Genomic DNA, 24797 nt, shown 5'->3' with positions numbered 1-24797 from the left:
TCTTACAGGTCACGACGACTTCAAATGTGTCAATTTTCTTCCCCACGAAAAATTGCTTGTTTTCTTGTTTGCTTGCTTGTCGTCATGACAGATCCATTATTGTGATCGAACTTCCACTTGAGACTTGCACTTGCCTTAATTTCTTGCAACAGCTTGTTTCGTGTCCTATTTCCGCTAGTAAATGCCATGTGATAAAGTTTCTTCGTGGCTCAGATCTTCCATCGAGGTAGCAGACGCTATTACACGACTTGCGTATGCTGCATTCACGCTTTTGTGGCTTACCATTGCTTAAATTGATAAGCGTCGCAGCAAGAATTTTGCATAACGAGCGAGAAATAAGTCGCAAATGCCTCCATGTGACACTTACGTATGAAATCCGCGACAATCATGATAAGGCACCGCCTTTCAGGGCCCCACTGAATACTACAATGAGCCATGCACCATCCAGTAGACGTTCATCGAGGTACATATCAATCGTAGCGCACCAAGCACATGGATCGGAATCTGTCTGTTCCCGAAGAATTTCTGACCCGTGATCTCAGATACCGTTACTGGTATTCTCATCTGCATCATGTTTTTCCGCTGTACTTCGAACATGTTCAAACACGTCACGCCAGTGAGAGTAGAGTCCTGATCCTTCACTTCTGATGTCGGGGGAGATACAGATGGAACGTTTTTAAAAAGTGTGACGTCAGCATTGCTGACGTCACGGTTATTGCTTTGTTGACGATAACTCATGTTTGGGTTTCCGAAACAAAACTTCACGAGAACTTCACAAGAACTTCGTATATTGCACGAGAAGCATAACAACGTTACAGAGATATCCGTACAGTACAACGGCTCGGACACGAATCAATCAGTGCTAGACAGCACGGCCGTATTTATGGGGCTTCGTACCCGTGAGCGTGTTGACACGTTTTAAACACGTGAGCGTGTTTACACGTTTTTCAAACACGTGAGCGGGTTTACACGTTTTTCAAACACGTTTTAAAGTATTGAAATTACAATAAAAGGAACTGTTTAACATAAATTTCTTATCACAGAGTAATTAGTTGATGATCAGTAGGTAAATAGTCATATTTGCGCCGACAAATACTACATCTATAGTGTGCTTCTAATAATTTTGAGCTCCCTTAAAAAATATTGTAAACAATAGGTATGGTTTTATTTTATTTAATAGACAGTCTCAAGTGGATAGTATAACAGTTATCCCCTCCCTTCAAATTGGAACACATGACGGCTTAGCGGCAGAAATGCCAGTTCACATTTTATATTAATAATATTAATTGGTTATTATTTTTTAAGACTAACCCTTAATCTTTTTTTTTCTTATTACAACATTAAATCGTTACAAATAAATGTCAAAGAAACCAGACCCTTTTCGAATAAATAAATAAAAATAAAAAACTCGAACCCATTACCGTCACATAATATTCACGCGTCAAACTACATGAAACAATGAGCTTTTGTGGTAAGAGAACGAATTTATAGTCATTTCGCCACGAGAGCCCAACAAAAACAAAAGCACATTAACATGAGTTATTTATAAAGTGCTTTTAAAAAAAACTATTGAGACGTGTTTCTTATACGGGATTTCGCACGCACGGACGCAAAGCTTAAGCGATTATTTGTGTGGCTGTTAGTCATTTCTTAATTAATGTTCATAAACTCTTCAGTCGGAGGTGTAAGCCCGCACGGGTAGATAGATACCACAGTCCTGTCTATTTCCATCTTGAGACGGCCTCTTTATAACTGTGATATTAGCCTCATATCTCAGAAGGAGTACCTTTACCTTATCTTTTATTACTAGGTATCTTAGATGTCCCTGTGGTAAACATACACCGTTACTTATTTTTAATAGAAATAGCAATTTCCTTTTCACTATATTTTATCATCGTTGCCAATGTCGAGTTTATCTTCAGTTATTAAATCCACATTCAGTGATATGAAAAATGACATGCGTCAAAATTAGATGAAGTTGCTTTATTTGACATTGGAATCAATTGGCATAATTTCAAATAAACGAAACGAGATGAGATGGGGTGAAATAAAAGCTCACTATAATGGTGGTTAGTTACTGAGACTTCAGTACCCAGGAAATGTACACAGCTAATGTCAAAGGGCACTTTAAATGGCATGATTATGTATCGATAAAGTATCTAGATACAGCAATAAAAATCCGACTAGGCAATCAATTTTGATTTGTTTTTATAGTATAGTATCTATGTACCTATCTCAATGTACTATGTATTAAAATTTTGACAAGTGTCACTTAGTCAACAATAATTCAAATTCCGAATCTGGGTGCATTTGTCTTGTGGAACATGTCAAACAAGTTCACGAAACACCCGGTGATTAAGTGGTTACCGGAATCCATAAATCCTCATAATCCCGCCACCCACCTTGAGATGTAAGAATGAAAAATCAATTGTATTTCATAGGAGCTGTTCTACCCATCGCTTTACCAGTCGAGAAATAGGCGGTACCAATCCGTGCACACTAACAATACCTCCCACCACAACGAAATTCCGGTTGGCGTTGCGGTTTCTCCTCATATAATGTTGACGAAGAATGGGCTTTCGGTAAATGCCTTAGTAGGTTTTTACGACAACCCACGAGAAGATATCGGGTGCTATTTTAAGGCACCACAATTGTTATTTTACGATGACCGCAGGGATATCGTTTAATTTTAGCTCCTTTTAATCCTTGGTAGAGGGTAATTAGATGCATTATTTACAGTACGCGATAAGGAGGTTGTAAACTTTAGTATTAATGGTCCGACATAATATAACCTGTAATCATAATGCAGTTATTCATTTGCTTTTCACTTTTCCAAGGGTCATAGTTTCGGTGGACGGTCTTTTATTTTGGTGACCACGAATTTAATTGAGAAATTAACTGCCAACTGCTATTCTATTAATACTATTATTGCTATGCTATGCTATGCTATGCTATTATTTAGATCCATTGGCATTTTGATTGTGCGTTGACGGACCATATGTTTTTTATGATTGATGTATTACTTACTAGTGGCCCGGAGGCCTTTCCAGTTTCACCAGAACAGGTAGGCGAGCAAGGCTTAGTCAGGAGGATTTGCTAACTGTTGCCCGAGCGCCTCCAAAGAAGACCTAAGAATCGGAATCGTGACCCGCTGAGAAGATCCGACAAGAAACCTAGCGGGCTGATGCGTGGGTTAGGTTGCACGTCGAACTCTTTACCGAGTTCGAGGAGTACGGTTACCGGGATCCCTAAGCTTGCTCCTAGTGCTAGAGCTGAGGGTTTCTACTGCAAGAGTTATTGGATCTGATGGATCCGTAAGGTCGTGTCTAGGGCGACGACGGTGACGTGCTCCTGCGTAATCAGGATTCGGAGAGCCAATTTCTTCGATGATTTCGATTCGAAAATGCGACAAAGGCATTAACCAGAGAATGGGCAAGTACTTTGTCTGAGTATTATGCCAGCGTACTGCGATCGCCAATAATTGTTTAATGATGTTAGGTGGGAAAAGTAGGTATAGTGTAAGGCGGTGTAAATAAGGCTTATTGTTTAGACCAACATGCGTAAATACCACCACCCTGCCTATATCTGGTGCGAAGCAGTTATGCATTCTACAACTTTAAATATGTGATACCGCCGTTACACAATGTAATTAAAACTATGATTTGGTGTCGTAAGGAGATACTGCATTCCCGTTAATATGTCTCTGAACTTCGATAAGCAGTTTCTACAGATGGGGCCATGAGCGCGTAAATCCAGAAGTAAACAATATATAGAAGTAGCTTGGTCATGATTCTCATGAGGCATTGATGTTCATTTTGCCCGAATCAGCGCTGATTACATGAAGGATCGGAAGCTTGAGTTAAAAAGAGATTGAGTTGTTAAATTCCCGTACAACAGCACTTGGTTTTTACTTGAATTATGAGGAAATTATTTAAGATATCATTTAAATTTTACCATTTTACCACTTGCCACGGGAGGAGAGTTCCTAGATAACTGCATTGAACACTAGCTCATTTGTCATACTCCAGCCCGCTATAGAATTGACCCCTACACGGTATTTCCTGAGCGCTATATCACGTATTCTTCAAATAATGCTTAAAACGAGTCCTAAGCAGTAGGCAATTAGCTCGGGTGTAGCCCTGGTAGGCCTTCACTGGGTAGGCATTATAGTCATTATTCATATATAATAAGTAAGACACTAAAAAATTACCGATTAAAATCAAATTACAATTGCCAATTGGTAATGGAACTGCTAGCTACAGACGGATTACCGATTGAATTACAGCCACTAAAATGTAATCCGGGATTTTAAGTTTGACGGTTTTACGATAATCGTCAGTGTATTCGATTGCAAAAAGCGAAAGTTTACGACCCGTAGTGGATGGTTAATCCGTGTAAATAATGCGACCTTTTTTTAGGACGTTTGCAGGCAGACATATGACCTTTTTTAACCGACAAGTGGTAATGTTAAATCAATACATGCTTTTGCTATCCACATCGGGGGACAGATGTGTTAGGCATTCGGCTATCAATGTTTCTAGCGTGAAAATTCCACAAAGTGGATTCCAGATTGAATTCTGTTGGAATACTGATAACCCTGTAATGTCAAGTTGATATTGTTTTCTGATACTTTGTTTTTTTGATTCGAGAGCAGATTTATGGTATTAGATCGCTTCATTGCTGTAGTGGGTAATAACCCTTACTATTGCGTCACTAATTTCGGAAATAATACCCGATACCTCGAGTTTTTTTTTTTTTTTTTTTTTTTTTTTTTTTTTTTTTTTTTTTTTTTTTTTTTTTTTTTTTTTTTTTTTTTTTTTTTTTTTTTTTATTGCTTATATGTTAACAATATTTCGCATTGGAATACTGTGTGTGCTTTTTGTCGCAGGAAGCAGACGAGTATGCTATCGACCCGATGGATATTAGTGACTGCCAATAGATACTGGCAATTTCGGGGGTCAAGCCAAGCTATGGCCTGTTGTACTCTTCCAAGATTCACGACGTCAAAGGAAAATAGGTCGTAGCGCTCCAGAAATACAGTAGGAAAAGCTCAGTCTAGAACTTCAACATACGTGAATAGAAGATCGTTGAAAACTCACTTTATCGAAGTTAAATACTTCCGGATAAAACTGGTTAACTGACAATCTGATTAATTCTTAACAGGTTAAGGACCGGAGCGGTCCCTGTGTACTATTACTTTGCCAAAACAAAAATAGCAGTCCCTTGGGACTGCCGCAACTCACCTGCCTAGAATACCCCTGACCGCAAGTTTTGTATTGAATATGTTAGAAACGCGGACCGCCATGGCTCATCTAGGCCAGTAGCTATAGCATATTGAAGGGGGACTGTTCGACAATATAATTACATAATCAAAAAAACTAAAAGTAAGAATATCTTATTTGAGTAATTCTTTATCCATAGGTATGCATTTAATTGTTTTTGGCAAAAATCGCAAAAAAAAATCTCGATCCTTAACCTGTTAAGATATAAAACCCGACCTATCAAATGAGAAGGACACAAAAATACTTAAGTTACTAGCGGTCGAGTACGATCTAGCCTTAATACGGCAAGAATATCAGTAATCAATGCTTAGTTTGCTTAGTGATGTTTCATATTACATTCTCGAACGTTTTGAGGAAAATTTATTTTCGCGACTGAACGAAAATAATTCAATTGTGTCATTTCGGGGAGGGACTGGCATAAATACATCGAGTCTGCCTGTCGGTTTGTCTGTCGGGATTTGTATTTGGATGAAGGGGCGGACTCAGATCTTCGACGTATCGACGTATCGCGATCATTACCTGTTTCATAGCGTAAGCTCTTCTACTTATAGACGCTAACATTTTAAATCATATCGAGGCTGATAGGATATTTGGATTAAACGATATTTTTGCAAATTTACAGGAGAGCATTAAATAGCTTATAGTTTGAAAAAATATATCATAACAAAAAAAACTTCTTTAGCTATATATTAAAGTTCTGTTAAAGCATCGAACTGTTGATGCTAATATCAAATAAAACGCACCTTTTATTACAAATATAAATGTCGTATATTAAGAGAAATGTCGCTTGAACCGAAATAGCATTTACTCCTCCATATTATTATGAAGGTTGAGCTTATAATGCTAGCAGTTCAGAAAATAACGTAACAAAATATTTTTCTCTTCTAATCATTTGCAATAATCGCGGCTCTATTATACAAAGTAGGATATTTTGCGAGAAAAATTTGAAGAAACTACGCGACGTTGGGCTGAGTTATTAGCGTCAATTCCCCCATAACACTGCACAGTCCCATCAAGTATGATGATGATTCGCTGATTCAAGCTCCCAATCAAAACAAAGCTAGCGGTTGTTATAATTACACCATCTAGAGCTTCTACAGCAATTATGTTCATTTTAATGTAATAAATATAGAAACCATCGCTTACCCTCCTGAAAAAAAGTTCAAAGTACTTTTTTTTTAATAACTAAAAAAAAATACTGGTGGTAGGACCTCTTGTGAGTCCGCCTATTTCAGCCGTGAAGCAGTAATGTGTTTCGGTTTCAAGGGTGGGGTAGCCGTTGTAACTATCTATGGGCTCCAGTAACCACTTAAAACCAGGTTGGCTGTGAGCTCGTCCAACCAACTAAGCAATAAAAAAAAAATGATCCCCCAAAATAAAATCCTCGAATACGTCCCATGCTAGTCTGTGTTTTGATACGTTTTACTTAATGTCGTCGGTATCGGAGTATTCGGAGTGTCTGCCGGCGTATAATTAGCACCAAGGTTTGCTTGCTCAATGAAAGCAGGACGATCGTTTCTTTGTCAGTTTTTGTCTTTTGTTGTTCGCACGCAAACGTTTTAGTGCGATTTATGTTCTGTTAATTTTGGTGGAATTTTTGTGGGAAAACATTTGATTATATAGCATAATAAAAAAAAACCTCTTTAACATAAAGTAAAAGATTTAGGTAGTAGAATTATTAGGTATATAGATAAGATAGTAGAATTAGATTATAATAGGTAGTAAAAGATATATGATACGTACATACGACTCTGGGAACATCTGAAATAGTTTTGCTGCAGAGTTATAATCTATTCATTACGATTAATTGTTTCGTTTTCGGCTAAATGGTAATTTTGATTTTGAGCTGGCAACACCGAATGGAGTTACGTTTGCCATGGCGGGCGATCGTCAAGTCACTATATTCTTTGACTTTAAATCACTAATTATTATGGTAATCCCTGATTGTTTTAGTAATTTTACCGTCTGTATAATAAAAATAGTTTAAAGCCAACACTAAACTCTACATATTTTAATGTATCCTGAAGTTTAACGTCCATAATGGATTCCTTCGCTGCTGACGAATTCACGAAGCAACAACCATTTGCGAAAGCTCGGCCTCTCGATGCGTCCATATTATTATATAAAAAAGATGTGTGGTGTCGTGGGACACTGAATAGGAACGAAGTTCCTTATTATAAAAATATTAATTTAAAGTTCTATTTGAGGTACAAAAAAAATAAAACTGGAGGTTTCGCAACAACCCACGGTCATTTGGTAACGTGCAAACTTATTGTGGTACACTTCATTCACAGTTGTTTGCATAACAGTTAGTGCATTGCGCAAACGAACGCTCTGAGTTCGTGGTCAATGAATGATAAAAAATATGTTATTCTTTGTACGTTATTACAAAGTTAAGTCGTACACTGTGTGCATTACTAATTTGTACGTTATTATCAAACCAAGTCGTACACTGTGTGCATTACTAATAAAAATCTTACGTTACGGACGTTTTTTCCCGGTTAGGAGAACCCTGCGCATCGTCTCATAAGGAACTTCGTTCCAAAAATACATTATGTGTATCATATGATAGGATACTTAGACGAAATTACTTTATTTATTAGCCCCAAGGAAACTGTATAAATTTAACAGCACGCGGGACTCATGGTCAGGACTTTGGCGTCAATCATTTTGTTTAAGAAAATTTTGCTTATCATTATGAGCCTTAAAATAAGGAGTATATACATATTATCCGAGCGAACGGCTGTATTATTTTCTGAATGCGGCTCTGCCGCTCTGTCGGACTGCAGATGGAAAAATGATGTACGATAAAAGGGTGCGAATCGTGTTCACAAACTCTTTGTTTATTTTGCGCCGAAGCAGTTAGCAGATAGTCTCTTTCTGTCCACTGATTCATGCACGAACCACTGGTTTATTTGATACGATTTTTACTAGTGATACGTTTCTCGGAGTCGGCTAAAATATGTTTGAGTGGAAAACGCTATTTGCGATCGGGAGTTCGAGCGTTTTTTGAATTGTTTTTGAGTGTTCTTTATGTATAGATTAAACATAACAAACAATAATATAGTTACGTGGTAATAATATTGATGAATATAATCATTACGCCCATCATTAGTAATGCTAACAAATTGCTGACATATTACAAAATGGCGCTCACGAATCTAATGCTTTATGCACTATCTAAATAATATACTGTAAAATACAAAATTACTGATATTGAATTTAAAAAAATATATACGTATTTTATCAAGCTCGTATTTCCCTTTAAGGCTAGCCAATTTATCACTGTGTTCTAGATATCAGTAGTCCAATCTATGAGCATTAAATCTTTCAACTGTAACCAATTCCACGTATAGGGGTTTAGATGAGAAAAGGATAAAACTTAGGTTAATTATGTTGTATGGATTTTTTTTCTATCTATTCGTTAGTAGCCTGATAGGACTATTCCAGCTACGCTATGGCTAGTAGGTAAGCTTACGGGGCTCAACCTGAGAGAGTGTGCTAACACTAGGTCTAGCAAGAGCAGTGCTTCACAGAATCTACCGCCGGATCGGAATCGCGACGCACTGAGAAGATCCGACGAGAAATTCAGCGGGCTGAGACTTAGGTTAGGTTGCACGTCGAACTCTTTGCCGAGTTCGACGAGTACGGTTACCGGGGTCCTTAAGATCGCTCTTAAGCCTTGTTCGGACTAGGCGAGTATTTTAGTCGAGTACCGAGTAATTTAGTAGCTAAACTACTTGCTACTCGCCCGAAAAAATAGAACAAAATGGATTGACTTGAATAAATTATTTACTAACCTACTCGACTAAATTTTTCGTGCTCAGACACATTTAGCTACTAAATTACTCGGTACTCGACTAAAATACTCGCCTAGTCCGAACAAGGCTTTAGGGTTAGAGCTGAAGGCGTCTACTCAATGGGTTATGACATATATGGATACAAAAAATGTACCAAAAATGTTGATGTTTCAGCGTCGATAATGGATCTTTGTACTTTATACATCTGTTCTTTTTGAAACATTATAGGTACGGTTTGTATTTGATCCAGCTTGTACCATTGTAGGTACACTGAATGTGAGGGAAGGGTTCTTGAAGTTAAAGCGTCAACGATGCAGTTGGAAACAATATTAATTAAGGCGATGTGGTTGGTCTAGAATAGCGTCGCCCCGCGTCTTCCTGAGGGTCGTAAAAATGACTAAGACTTTAATCTGTCAATGGATGTTAGCGTTATTCTGATTATTAAGCCAGGTTTCTGTCATGTACTGGTGGCTCACACATATCAAAGTTCAATGCTGCGTTATAAAGCATCTAAGGCGCGTTATATGATCATTATTTACCTGCAAAAATCTAAGTTTTTTGTGTGAAAGAAACATATGATTTAATCTATATATTAATACGTGAAATTTGTGCGGACGGAGGAGTATGAAATTTTCCACACTTATAGAGAATATAGAAAAGAAGTGCACAATGCTAATATATTTTTTAAATAATGCATAAAAGATACATTAAATCAATAAAGAAAACATTACACACCCTACATACCATGTATTTGACGCACACACGCATGCATACAATTTATTGTCAAACTTTTGTTCTTGACGTCTGTGGTCAAATTGAGAATAGATTAAATATTGTTTGTCTTTATTAATAGTTTTCTATAGAGTAGCCTTGGCGAAATTTGTGATTATAGAAGTATAAAATACAATCATAACAGTGTACAAACTTACAATTCCAATTAATTATAGTCGAATTTCGACTACTGCGGGACCTCTAGTTATTATTATTGTACTACTTTTAACATTCGTTTGAAAGAAGAGTAAAATCTCGCCGGGAGCTAATTAATACAAATAAATAGTTTAAATAAAAAGTTAAAATATACGAGTTTTCGATCAAACTGGAATTCTTAAGATTCTTTCGTTAAGAGCGAAATATGTAGACGCTTAGATTGCTTATATTAAGATTAAGAAATTTCTAATTACAAAAACACATATGCAAATTACTTCGAACACAGGATTTAAGTGCGTAATAACATAATAAGTTAAGGCTACTGTAACGTCTGTAACTAAACAGATTGTGTTAAGACTAACGATAGGGCTGTCAAAGATAATGAAATAATTATTAATTGTTTTCATGTAAATGGTATAATTCTAACCTCAACTGTCCTAAGCTAGAACTATTCTCCTATGTTACAGAGGTCACTAACAAGTAAGAAGAACATATATACCTCAGAAAATAAAAACATTGACTCCAAAGAGGCTTCGATACGAACGCTCTACTACTCAAAGGAACCTCCTACGGGTCCCGCGTGGGTATGCTACGATGGTAGCGACCACCCAAATCCCACCCACTCCTGGTGGTCAGACCCTAACCATTAAGCTTTTACAAAAATAGATAAAATTTTTGTTAAACTGTAAACATGACAACCCTACTATACACACTACTATAATGAAATGTTTATACAACTAATGCACTCTGCGCGTGCTTTCCAACAGTTTCTCCAATACATAATTATTTCCAAACAAATATTTACTAATTAGGGCCAGTACTAAAATAGTTATTATTGTCTGATGTTTGAGAAACGTTTTGAAAATGGAATGCGTATTTCTATAAATTAATGGTTCGTGTTATACATATTTTCGAGTTAAATTGTTTACTACGGTAGATAAGCAAGGCGGTTCTGGATCAGCTTGGTTTGTTTTAGGCCAGTAGATTCCTTCTTTTTTCTTTTTTTTTCATACCTATGCTGATAGCCTTAATGTTTTTAATAAAGGTTGTTAACATCGTGTTTCCCACAAAGTTTTGACTGACAGTTTTTCACATTTCTCGTTAATGTTAGAGCTAAATAGGGTCCGGATGAGTATATAGCTAAAAAGTAAAGTAAGTAGGTTAATTCCATTTTAATGCTATCCATGATGACAACCTTTTCCATTGCTTCACCCCATTTTTTAAGATAGCATCATTTTTTAAGACGACCGCACCATTATTTGCGCGGTGTGTCGTGTGCAGGGCCCTCCCGGAAGAAGCTGTCTAAAGTTGAGAGGCTATGTCAGCTTTACCCTAGCATGTAGGTGAGCTCTCCGGGCTCAAACCGGAGGTGTTGCTGACATTGGCCCTAGCCAGAGCAGTGGTTCGCACAATCTACCATCGAATCAGAAACGCAATCCACTGAGAAGATTTAGCGAGAAATTCAGTGGGCTGTGTCTATGAGTTAATTTACTCGTCGAGCCCTTCTTCACAAGCGACGGGTTCGGCGAGGACGGTGACCGGTGCTTGAAGTACCTAAAAGCACCGTTATTGGATCGGGTGGATCCCTAATGACGTGTTTAGCGCGACGTTGAATGTTTACCATTCGGTCCGCAGGATCGGGTATGTAATTTTAGATTCCATAGTACAAGCAAACACACACATATCCTCATGACTTCAAAGTCTCAATTACATTGTATAAACATCTGAAATATGTCATATTATAGTATTTACTAGCGCGGAAACAATAAGCCCTAGTTGGGTAGATGTTTGAGGATCTATTTAAGGTGAAGCTAAGTTGACTTCGTCAGAGAACAAAATCTTTGTGCTTGTGATAAAGCTGTCAGTATTTTTATGGTATGTAGCATTCCACAATAGACAACCGTTTTTTTTTTCTTATCTTTTTCTAACGGATGCTACTATCAAGAATATAATCCTAGGTTTTGTAGGCAGCTTTAAAAAAAAATTGACCAAATAATTTTTAATAAAATCAAAGCAAATCATTGGATTTACGAAATAAAAAAAAAAAAAAGACCGAACTTACAAAATAAAGACCGCGTTTACAAGCATAAAGAGGAAGCCATTGAAAAAAAATAAGCCACCAATTTACTTGCACTTAAGGCGAAGTTCATACAAACTAAAACCTTCCAAGTTTGACGTGACCGATGTTTTGCCGTCACGAAACACGAGGGGCGACAATAAACAGGTGTAAATGCGTCACTTGACACCGATCACATGAACGGGCTTCCCCGTCCTCGCGTTACCGAGGGCCACGTAAGTAGCGTCACTTTAGGACAGCCTTATCGTTTAATACTAATGACATGAATTTATATTATGTGAAATATTTATTTATTTATGTTTTTTTTGTTTATTGCTTAGATGGATGGACGAGCTCACAGCCCACCTGGTGTTAAGTGGTTACTGGAGCCCATTGACATCTACAACGTAAATGCGCCACCCACTTCGAGATATAAGTTCTAAGATCTCAGTATAGTTACAACCGCTACCCCACCCTTCGAACCGAAACGCATTACTGCTTCACGGCGGAAATAGGCGGGGTGGTGGTACCTACCCGTGCGGTCTCACAAGAGGTCCTACCACCAGTGATTTATTTATGTAAAATTTACATCGGCGGTCTTAATGTCTAAGTTATTCTCTATTAGTTAACCGAAGGCAGTGCAGAGTAAATAGTGGTAGGTTTTTTTTTTTTTTTTGGTCAGGAGGAAATCGCCGGACTTCCGCCCTCCCCTGGGGATGAAGGGCGGAGCATGTCAGAGTCGAACTGACTAAAACCTCCTGTCGCTCAACAACCAACGTCCAAACCTCGCATGAGACAGAACCCATGAAAAGGCAAAGGGGGGAAAGTGAAGCGTTTAGTGCGGAGCACATCTCTCCCATCACCCTCCCCCTCGGGACGCCAGACCGGTGGTCGTCGGCGCCACGACCACCAGCCCTCTCGGTCGGCAGGCTATCCGCAGCCCGCCTAGATGGCGCCGGTTAGAATGGGTTATCCTACGGAATACCCCGCTGGGTCAAAACCAGCGTGGGTCGAGGATAGCCGGCCTTCCATCACCCGGATGCTCTTGCGTAAAACGCGTGCAGAGCAGCTTGCACGTCGTCTTCTTAGGCCCCCTTTGCCGGTCCCCAGACCGACGTGTAAAGGGGACCCGAAACACTTAGAGGGCCAGGGCTTGGGCGATATCCGCCTCCCTGGCCCCCGCTCGACGGCGGCGGGCTTGCGCGTCTCTCACGCACCCCGCCGCCTCCTTCTGCGAGATGGTGCACTCGCAGAAGTCGAGCATCGCCTTCCACGACTCGTCGTCGCCGAGCATCGATGCCACAGCACTCGGCAACGACAAGTCGTTTCCTATTTTTGCGACAAGGACACGGCGCCACCCCTCCCATGCGGGGCAGGCAACGAGCGTGTGCTCTGCCGTGTCCAAGTCGCAACCACAATGGTGGCACTCTGCCGTCGGCTCGACTCCGATCCGGTGCAGGAACTCACCGAAGCAACTATGCCCAGTGAGTACCTGCGTGAGCCGGAAAGTGAGGCGTCCTCTGTCACGATTCACCCAGTCTACAAGGACTGGGTGAATCGCCTCGACGGTCCTACGACCAGCCGAAGGATCGGCCAGCCGCCTGGACCATGATTCCAGCACGGACCGCCGAGATTGGGCCCTCCGCGCTCTGACCACACTGAGGCTGGGGCGCGCCACGCCCCGGGCACGAAGGTCAGCCCGCCACTGATAGTCAGCGGCGAGCGCCTCCGCTTCCAGAACCCAAGGCGGCGTCCCAGCCAGTACACACGCCGCCTCGAAGGAGATGGTGCGATAGCCGCGGATGACCCTGACCGCGATGGTGCGTTGCGGCCGTTGCAGCAACTTTGCTACCCCCACGGCCAGGGACTGGCCCCACACGGGCGCCCCGTATAGGGCCATTGACCGCACCACCCCTGTATAGAGACGGCGCGTCACCTGGTCAGGCCCCCCGACGTTGGGCAGAAGCCGGCTTAACGCGCCGGCCACCCCCAACAAACGAGAGACCAGATTCTGAAAGTGAGCACGGAAGGTCCAACGACTGTCTAGAATGAGGCCGAGGCACTTCAACTGCACCCCGACCCCAATACGGACGCCTCCAACCACGATATGAGCATCGATAGGTGGCACTCTCCGGGGCCTGTGGAACCACATGGCCTCGGATTTACTGAGTGCCACGTCGAGGCCCAATCTCCTGATTTTTCCGACGACATGTGCCACCCCAACGGTAGCAAGACGGGCAGACTCAGCAAAACTCCCCCCCCGGGCCACGACCAACGTGTCGTTTGCGTAGCAGATTACACTCAGGCCCGGGAGGAGGGCACCTCTTAGCACCCAGTCATACCCGATATTCCACAAAAGAGGGCCGAGCACCGACCCCTGTGGAACACCGCGCACGACCGGGAATCGGTGCACGATCCCATCATGTCTGGTACACGTGACCGATCTGTCCTCTAAGTAGGAACCCACCAGCCGGCGAAGGTAGGGGGGCACTCCGTGTCTTTGCAGCGCCCCCCCTATCACGGACCAGGGCAGGGTGTTGAACGCATTGGCGATATCGAGTGATACCGCCAGGGCCACCCCGCCCCTGGAGACGGCCTCCTCCGAGAGGGCCCGCACGCGAAGGATCGCGTCTACGGTTGAGCGGCCCTCTCGGAAGCCATACTGTTCCGCCGACAGATCGGGTCCCACCCCGGCCAGATGCTGGATGATGCGGGCCGCCAGAATACGTTCCAGCAGCTTGCCCACCTCATCCAGCAACACGATGGGACGGTACCAAGGCGACCCAAGGCGTCGCTGCGCCATCATTGGGCTGCTGCTGTGCTTGAAGCTGTGCTCGAAGCCTCGAATTCTCCGCCATCAGCTGCACTACCTGGTCATTGGCAGAAGCAACCGAAGACAGAACCTTCGAGACTTGCGAGACCACTTCTCGCAGTTTACGGCCAGCGGCTTTGGTCTTGGTGCCGTTGGCCGCATATGTTTTGATGGTCTTCATGGCCCTGTCTATGACCAAGGCAGGGTCCTGAAGGCCACCCTCTTCCTCCTCCGTCGTCTGCCCGTCCAGTGAGGCGACAGACATCGACACTGATGATGGCGCCGGTGACGGCGCGCCCCTTCTACGGGCGGGTTTTCCTTTAGGGGGCGGCATCTCCTCCGCAGCAGATGCCGCATCGGAGACTACCAGCACTTTCTCCGGCGGGGCATCCGCACCAGAGGACGATGCTGACTCCCCTACCCCCTCACGAGAAGAAACTTGCCAGGATTTCCTCTTCCGCCTGATCTTCTTGGCAGCTGTCCCTTTCGGATCAACTGTTTCGCCGTCGCTGACGAGCGCAGAACGCGTCGAGCCAGCGCTGGCACACCTCGGTTCGACGGGTTTTCCGCTGCCCGTCGCACAGCCCCCTTCATCGTGGCATGTTTTGCCCCCCCCCCCCCAGAATACGCGGGGCAGCGTGCTCCCACCGAGGTGGAAGCACGGAGGGATTCTCCACCTAAGGTGGTACCCTCCTGGGGTAATTTTTTTTGTTAAGTCTGCCATCATTTGTGTTTTTCCTTTGATATTTAACCAGGGGTCGGTCCCCTGGGACGGCCCTCACGACTGGACTCCCTCCAGTCACTCATCTCATCACCGGGCACGTCACAAGCTTAAGATTAGGGCATTTTTTATAGAGGTTCGCATCCTCGCGGCCCCTGCTAGGCAGCGGCCCCCGTCTCCTACTCGGTAGGGATTACGGTATGCTTCTACGAAGCCACGCCGGTAAACCGGTACCCCCCCTCTGGAGGGTCTTCCCCTGTAGCCGCCAAGAGGCAGCCGGGGACATGGCGACCAGCGACCGGAAGGGAGTGCCCTCCGGTTCACTTCTCATCCACGTGGGTCTACCATTACTGACAGACCCACCCGTCTGACCACGTTGTGGCCACGCCGGCGTACCGGTACCCCCCTCTGGAGGGCCTTCCCCTTTAGCAGCCAGAGAGCCGCCGGGGACATGGCCTAGCTCCAAGAGAGCTCCAGAAGGGAGCCCTCTCCCTCTTCACGCACCCTTTGTCTAGCAAAGGTGGGAAACGGGAACACGGTGTGCAGTCTTCTTAGTTCGCGGCACCCCTGTGCAGACAACGCTGCTCCACGGTATCGGGGTGCACACTTAAGCCCCACCGCCGCGACAAGGCGAGACCACGTTGTGTGGGGAAATAGTGGTAGGTGCAATGAAATTTATATTAAATTACAAATACATACACAAAAATATATACATACCATACATAACACAAATACATACACACACACACATTGATTATCATAATCGTTTTATGCTTCCACAATGTTATACTGACTAATTTAACTGACTCGATCGTTTAGTAGATAGCGCCCCTGACTTTTGCGCTGAGGGTCGTGGGTTCGATTCCCGCATTGGGCAAACATTGTGTATTATTTATACAGTATATGTATATATTGAAACGTATATAAATATAAATACATAAATATTTACTAACAATAAAGCCACGTTAACTGGTCCCGTGATAAGTTCGTAAAGAACTTGTGTTACAGGTACCAGATAACGGAAATAAATGTAAGAGTTTTATTATACAGATACATATATTTAATATACATCCATAACCCTGGAAAAGACATTTATATTTATCATACAAATATTTCCCTTGGCGGGATTCGAACCCGCGACCCCATTGTGTAGTGACCATGTCACTTACCACTACACCAGACGGCCGTTGTATAAGTATGGTTGTCGGTCTCTGGTATCTATACCCATAGATATGTAACTATACTGAGACCTTAGAACTTATATCTCAAGGTGAGTGGCGAATTTACGTTATAGATGTCTATGGGCTCCGGTAACCTGAGCTCGTTCACACATCTAAGCAATAAAAAAAAGACACAGCCCACTGAATTTCTCGCCGGATCTTCTCAGTGGGTCGCATTTCCGACCCGGTGGTAGATTCTGCGAAGCAATGCTCTTGCTAGGGCCAGTGTTAGCAATACTCCCGGTTTGAGCCCCGTAAGCTCACCCACACGTCAAGGAGAAGCTGATATAGCCTCTCAAGGCTATCAGCATAGATAGGAAAAAAAAAGAGATGACACGGGTCAGCATAATTAGCATTATAATTAGAACCGTGTATTTTTTGTTTTCACTGATTGCTGTTTTTGCATATTTCTTTTTTGTTAAGTACCGCTACGTTAATTAAATTAACATATTATAATGAAAACATCAAACGGACATGTAAACTAACAAAATAAAACAACATACAAACACACACACACACACACACACAGACAAAACAATTTGTAGCACGAAAATTGTCACATTGCCAAGATGTTATTAACTGTATCGTCAATTACATTGTAACTTAAAAAAATATATTGCTCAATTATTAAAGTTCAAATTCATAGTAACTGATTCTGAAAATAGCAAAAGTACAGTTCCTTCGAGTTTACAAAATGTTCGTTAAGTCACGACTATGTACACCGCATATTTTATTCTCTCTCTTCCCAGCTATTTATCCCACATGGTGGTGGGGTCAGCTTTCCTGACTTTACTCCTCCACTTCGCTCTGTTCTCGACATCCTCGTCAGCAACATTGCATTCTCTCTTGTCCTTCAGCACTACGTCCATCCACCTTGTCTTGGGTCTGCCTCTAGGTTTCCGATATATTTATGTATATAGTTATATATAGATCGAAAGACACATACGCTAATGTTCAGTTTATTTTTAGTGGCTTCGAATTAACTCAAGTTGTGAATATGACGTAATTTGGAAATTCAGGATTCGTTAAATTCTAATTGGTAATTCAATTTGGTATAAAATTTGTTTGCGCTTTTAAGACAGTTATAATTTTTTTATTGCTTAGATGGGTGGACGAGCTCACAGCCCGCCTGGTGTTAACTAGTTACTGGAGCCCATAGACATCTACAACGTAAATGCGGCCCCCACCTTGATATATAAGTTCTAAGATCTCAGTATAGTTACAACGGCTGCTCTACCCTTCAGACCGAAACGCATTACTGCTTCACGGCAAAAATAGGCAGGGCGGTGGTACCTACCCGCGCGAACTCACAAGAGGTCCTACCACCTATAAATAGGTGAAGTGAACAAAAATTGAAAGTTATAAACTTTTTTCACTTCACCTAATGATGCAAGGGCTGAGCTGGCAGACATTCATCAATGTACTTACCATTATATAGCATAACTAGAAAATTAAGTTTCATTATTAAAGTGAAAAAATTATTTCGTCTAGCTTTAGTTTTTGTTTTGATTATTAATGATTTTTTACATAAAAAATAAAAAAGTTATATTTGAAATAATCGACTAGAATACATTAATCAATACACTCTGCAATACCATAGCTTATTGACATAGGTACATAGGGAATGCTATTTTTGAGACTGTTGTTCCTTCAAAACCACTATGAAAGTAGCGTAGATAATAGATATATCAGAGTCGTTTTTTTCTGATTCTAGCCGCCTTAACTATCTTCGATTTGAATTATAATTTGACAGACAAAGAAGAAAACTAAGCCCACAATATTTATATTACACATTCACAAATATCGAAAGAATAGGTGCGGCCATACTGCTTGTTCCTACCGCGAAACATTACCTTCAATTAATTCGAGTATTCGGGTTTTCAGTTTTAGAAGACAACTAGTCGTACTCGCCCGCTTCACTGGGCATTTAAAATTAAAATTATTATTTGTTGTCATTATTATTAGGGAGTACAACATTCATATAAATATTAGCCTATCCATGAATTACACGTATTTTCTACATGGATACCAAGTTTCAAGTCAATCGGATGCATGGTTCAGTAGTTATAACGGAACATCAGTAAAAACCACTGTAGATTTATATATTATACTAGCTGACCCGGCAGACTTCGTAGTGCCTCAATCGATAAATAAAAGACCTAAACTTTTGTATAAAACAAACAAAAGGAATCCGTCCGATGGGGGACACGTCAAAGGAAAAACAAAATTGTTATTTTTATGTCATTCCGAGCATTTTCATATTTATCTACATTTTAAATCTTCTCTGGATTTCCACGAATAATTCAAGTTCTAAATTAGCCAAATCGGTCCAGCCGTTCTCGATTTTGAGCGAGACTAACGAACAGCAATTCATTTTTATATATATAGATAGATTACTTATTAAAATAATGTGATAATTGAATTGTTAATCGACCAAAATGTTCGTAGGTAGCAACTTTGCTACACATTTACCATTGTTGATGTCCGCGAGCGACGATAATCATTTACCGAGTTTTAGCGAGACTAACGAACGGCAATTCATTTTTATATATAGAGATTAGTATAGATAGAAAATTCATTATCGCGTCTCATGACAGACGGCAAAACAAACAAAAAAAAAGAAATGCAGATTTTCTACGTAACTTTCAAAGTGCCATAATTTTCAAAAGGCCAAATAACATGGCGGTTCACATAAATCTTAATTTTTTTTTCGAAAGATTTATTCACGAAACGAACTTCTGATAAAATGATTAACGTTCGTACCACACTAAATCTTTCTCTAGTACGCGACAATTTGACGTGTTTAAGAAGTCTATACTAATATTATAAAGAGGAAAGATTTGTTTGTTTGTTTGTTTCGAATAGGCTCCGAAACTACTGGACCGATTTGAAAAATTCTTTTTCCATTAGAAGCCGACATTGTCCCTGATGAATATAGGCTACTTTTTTTTTTTTTTTTGTTTCATGTGTGTTTTAATGTTTCCGAAGCGAAGCGAGGGCGGGTCGCTAGTTTTAAATAAAAAAAATTGAACATGCTCTTAAATCTCGTGTTTATTTTTAATCAGCTAATTTTATCCGTGTTCCACTATAACTGCTGCTGTATTTCTCGAACACTCATCCGTGGAAATAAATCGCCTCGTAACTTTTTTAGCTCGATGGTACCATGTAAGAAACTCAAGGAGCCAGCAACCACGTAAGAAAAAAAAACTTTTATTTGTATTTACCGTGAAATCTAAATAATAAGTTTATGTAACGAAGTTTTAAGACACGAGATAAACAAAAATCAAACGAATAGACAAAAAACAAATTGATAACAAATCACGCACGATCATCCCGGCCCGATTAAGGATTCCCTGTGTTATGGATACCAGTGACTGACAAACATACTTATATACGTTTAAATATGTACATGCATAGATAATAAGCATCCAGACAAAGAACAAACAAACCTGTTCTTCACATAATGCTTGCCTGATCCGGGAATCGAACCCACAACCCATAGCGCAACTGCACTACCGAGTCAATCAAAAGACAAGCTATTATTCATATTATTCATAGCTTAGGTGGGTGGACGAGCTCACAGCCCATCTGGTGTTAAGTGGTACCAGGGCCCATAGGCATCAACAACGTAAATGCCGCCACCTACCGCCCGAGACGTGAGTTGTAAGATCTCCCTTTTAACAGTACAACGGTTGCCTCGCCCTTTCACAGCGAAACATATTGCTGCTACACTGCAGCAATAGGCAGGGTGGTGGTACCTACCCATGCGGAATTACAAGAGGTCCTACCACTAGTAATTACGCAAATGATAATTTTGCGGGTTTAGATTTTTACTACACGATGTTATTCCTTCGCCGTGGAAGTCAATCGTGAACTTTTGTGTAGTACGTATTTCATTAAAAAAATTGATACTTGCTAGCGGGATTCAAACACCGGTGCATCGCCATTCCCGATCCTGCGGACCGAATGGAAAGCAGTCGACGTCGCCCAAAACACGTCATCTCGGATCCTCCCGATCCACTAACGGTGCTTTTAGGTACTCCAAGCACCGGTCACCGTTCTCGTCGCACCCGTCGCTTGCGACGAAGGGCTCGACGAGTAAATTAACTCTCAGACACAGCCCACTGAGTTTCTCGCCGGATCTTCTCAGTGGGTCGCGTTTCCGATCCGGTGGTAGATTTTGCGAAGCACGGCTCTTGCTAGGGTTCGTGTTAGCAACGTCATCAGGTTGAGCCCCGTGAGCTCACCTACTAAAGTTAAGGTTACGCTGAAATAGCCACTAGGGCAATCAGCTTAGGTAGGAAAAAAAAAAAAAAGGTGCATCGGTAGATACGAATGCATATGTATTATCCTTTAGGCCACAATGACTTCGAAATAAAATGTGCAAATTATATTAGAAATATAAAATTTAATAAATTATTATCCAATTTAGCACGGCAATCTATTTACTATTCTTACCTACATAGTATTTGGTGTAGTGTTCAATGGTTGTTTAGAAAATCGCTTCGAGCTATAAGACCGCCTTGTAGGTTTTTACGAGACCACTAGTGATGTGCAATAAAGTATACTCAATTTCGACCGTGAACAGCACCAGTGTGCTTAGTGCGAGCAATAACTCCTTCACTTTAGAAGCAGTGCGTAGGTTCAGTATGCTAAGTGCGAGCTTTTTAACGTTCTCGATAGCGTAAAAGTTAACTCAAATTTGTGTGCAGTTTGAACAGCGCCCCTAGCGGCAAACGTAGGTTTCAATTCCATACAAATTTGAGTTAACTTTTACGCTATCGAGAACGTTAACAAACTCGCACTAAGCACATAAGTCTGTGTCGTGTGTTAAGGTCACTGACCACCAAACCAACGTGGTAGAAAATTTAGAATCTATTTCTCCTTTTTGATATTGATTTAAAAATAATGGTATTAAAAATATTGGTGTGTCGTTTTTGCTGTCGGTTGTCACAAAATAAAGTTGACATAATGCGTGTAGCTTAGCTTTAGTTTGGCCCCTGGCTCATAATGTCTCGAATCATGGTATCATAGTAGAGAAAACGTGTTTAATTTTAATTAGCTAGTATGCTAGGGTAAAATTAAATCATGCGCACCGGTTTGAACGGTCGGCAGAGTTGCTATATAATGCACCTTTGAGCCTAACTATCACGACGTGGGTGGTGGAATTCACGCTATTATACCAAAGGTTCCGGTAGCCGCTTAACAACACATTGCGGTAGGCAGCGGCCTGGCTCTGCCCCTGGCATTGCTGAGGTCCATGGGCGACGGTAACCACTCACCATTAGGTGGGCCGTATGCTCGTCTGCCTACAAGGGCTATAAAAAAAAATTGGCCGTGAGCTTATTCATCTGTCTATGCAAATTTTTTTTAATTTAATTTAAGTGGCTACGGCTTGACGGCAAACCTAGAGCTATAAGAATTATTAAGCCAGCAACTATTATAAGTAACTAATAATTAATGATAATTTTTTGGTGAAAAATGAATGTGAATATTTTAAATTATACAATTTCAATGTGTAATACGTTAAAAGAATACATCCATTAAATAAATCTGATAGTGATACGTAGTAAGGTACTTTAAAATTACAATGTAACGAAATTCTATATTACACACTTATATTTAGAATTTCAATGTTTTACCTTAAATTAACCAATTATTTTAAATGATATTAATTCATTATAGTAAGGATAGTAGTTTTAATTTTTACAGTAACATAATTTTTACTAACTGTTCTAAATATGTAACCTTAAATTTCTATATAACCTTTTTTTACATGAGATTGTTAAAATGAAATACAAAAAACACGTGTGGCACTCGGGGACTGCCGCGGTAAAGCTATTACATAGCATTTTTTATCGACTTATGCAATTATAATTAGATAATAATAATTTAATATTAAAACAATAATAAAATAAATCGAATTTCTATTATATACCACTAGACTATCGCCGTACTGTATTTTCTCAAGCTAATATCATCTAATTTACTGATAAGCAGCTTTTATCTAATTCAGATTCACGACTTAACAACGAATCCCTAATACTTCAAATTTCAGATGTTTCGAAAATTAAAGTCATAAAATGGAATCGCCAATAAAATGGCGTCTTAAAGTGTTCATTGATGATAACTCAATATCTTAAAAGTACGTAGCGGATACTATAGTGTATATACTTTGGAAATGACCTAACTTTAAAAGATCCTCGATTTTCCAATAAGTATCCAGCTAATAAATAGGCTAAATTTAAAAAAACTTAATAAATAGCATTACCGGAAATTGCTGTAAAAGTGAAGGAAGCGTAAAATTTAAACAGAAAATTGTCTGTTTGAAGTCCAAAATTTTCGTCGTAAATCTACGATTTAAAAATAAAAAAAGATCTTACCCCATATCCGCGATGAGTTTTAAAAGTGCAGTCTGTCCGAAGTCAGAGAACACCACCGTCGAACGAAACACAACGGGGAAATAGTAGCACAAAATAAAAACACCAACGCTTATAAAGACATATTTGAAATTCAATGCGATCGTGAAAAATGGGTTCGAATTTGAAGCCGAAATCAAGAGCTCGTGTATTTAAATTATGCACTCCTCCGTCGAGCAAGTGGAAGGTTGCATTTTTTATTCGAATACACATTTAATATCTAACATATTTTTTGTTTTGTTGTAAAGTTGGTTTTTCCACGGCAAAATATCAGTCGCAATATTATAATAACGTTAAAAATCGAACACCACGATGATTAGAAACCAAATTTTTTTTAACCGACTATTAATGACACGTCTTAAAAAAGAATCACCTCGCCTTAAATAGAAAATTTCGTAAAATAGAAGTAAGTAAAGGCGAGGTCGCATTCGCGCTTTTAGCCGTTTACGGAATTTAGAGTATCGTGAATGTGCGTGTCACACGCGCCACAGCCCGACTGCACCGATCATGCGTGTGCAATGGGAAGCTAGCGATGCATCGGCGCTATCAAATAAACAAAAACTGCATGACATGACGGCGCGCTGGAACCCGGCCGCCGGGCTTTAACTCACGAAATGTTAATTTTATTACAGATTTCGTGAAAGTGATATGCGGGAGCGGCTCGTATTGGCGTATCGGTGTATACAGATGCGGAAATACGCGTGATGCTTTTATTTGTCGCCGTAAGAGCCTCAACGATTGTTTTATGAAAGTTTTTATTGTTAATACGCGTTTATATTTCGAATCTGTTTTTGTTTTTTTGTTTTTCTGAACTGAATATCAGATGTACAATATTTTAAATGGGACTCCATTCCACGACAAAGTTGCATGCGCATTCGATACTCGGAAAGGCGTATACCCAAAAAAATAATTTTTTTTTTGCTACCGACCTCTTCCAATTTTGTATCCGATCTAGAAGTAAGCCAAAATAAACTCAAAAAAAGACCGCATTCTTTTTTTAAAACTACAATCTACTATCTCTCATCTCTCTAGACGTGCGATAAAACTTTGCATGCGCACGGTAACATGTCAACTTCGTTTTTCCATTAAAAATCGCGCGTATGAAATCCCGAAGCGTTCTGCCTACTTAGGCTTATCACGTTACAAATCGTCTCATGTGCTATTTAATTAATTAGAAGCGAGAGAAAAAAAAACCCGATTTATACGCGCTCAGAATCCGAAGAGCGCATCCGTTTAAATATAAACTGTGACAATGGACTGTCGCGATTCTAAATCAAGGATTAGCACCTCTACATGTGTGTATAGCGTGTGTATGATGTATGTGATTTCGAGACGGTAGCTTTGATCGTGTCCAAACGACTTCGAATTAGTTAGATGCTCGTGTTTTGTTTCAGTGAGAAGACGATTACGACACAATACTTTTTTTTTTTAATTGTCATAATGACATTTTCATTACGTCATTATTATTTTTTTTGAGTTTATGGCCTGGTATCTAGACCTTTAGGCCATTCATTATGTCATTAATTGTCACATGATTGCCAACTCTTCGAAGTGGTCCGA

General features: G+C 40.6%; 1 protein-coding gene across 1 annotated transcript in view; it reads right to left on the bottom strand.

Moving 5' to 3' along the window:
- The window catches only part of LOC114242319 (protein NDNF), a 58851-nt gene extending 35059 nt beyond the window's left edge, over positions 1–23792 (bottom strand). The window contains exon 1 of the mRNA XM_028173431.2: positions 23202–23792. Coding sequence (XP_028029232.2) covers positions 23202–23206 — 5 coding nt within the window. The 5' untranslated portion in view covers positions 23207–23792. The remainder of the gene's footprint in view (positions 1–23201) is intronic.
- Positions 23793–24797: the final 1005 nt, after the last annotated feature.

Source organism: Bombyx mandarina, chromosome 03, assembly GCF_030267445.1.
Source record: "Bombyx mandarina strain Sakado chromosome 03, ASM3026744v2".
In the NCBI taxonomy this organism is placed as follows: domain Eukaryota; kingdom Metazoa; phylum Arthropoda; class Insecta; order Lepidoptera; family Bombycidae; genus Bombyx; species Bombyx mandarina.
Note: the sequence above shows the minus strand (reverse complement) of the source record. Positions and strands in the feature narration are given on the sequence as shown.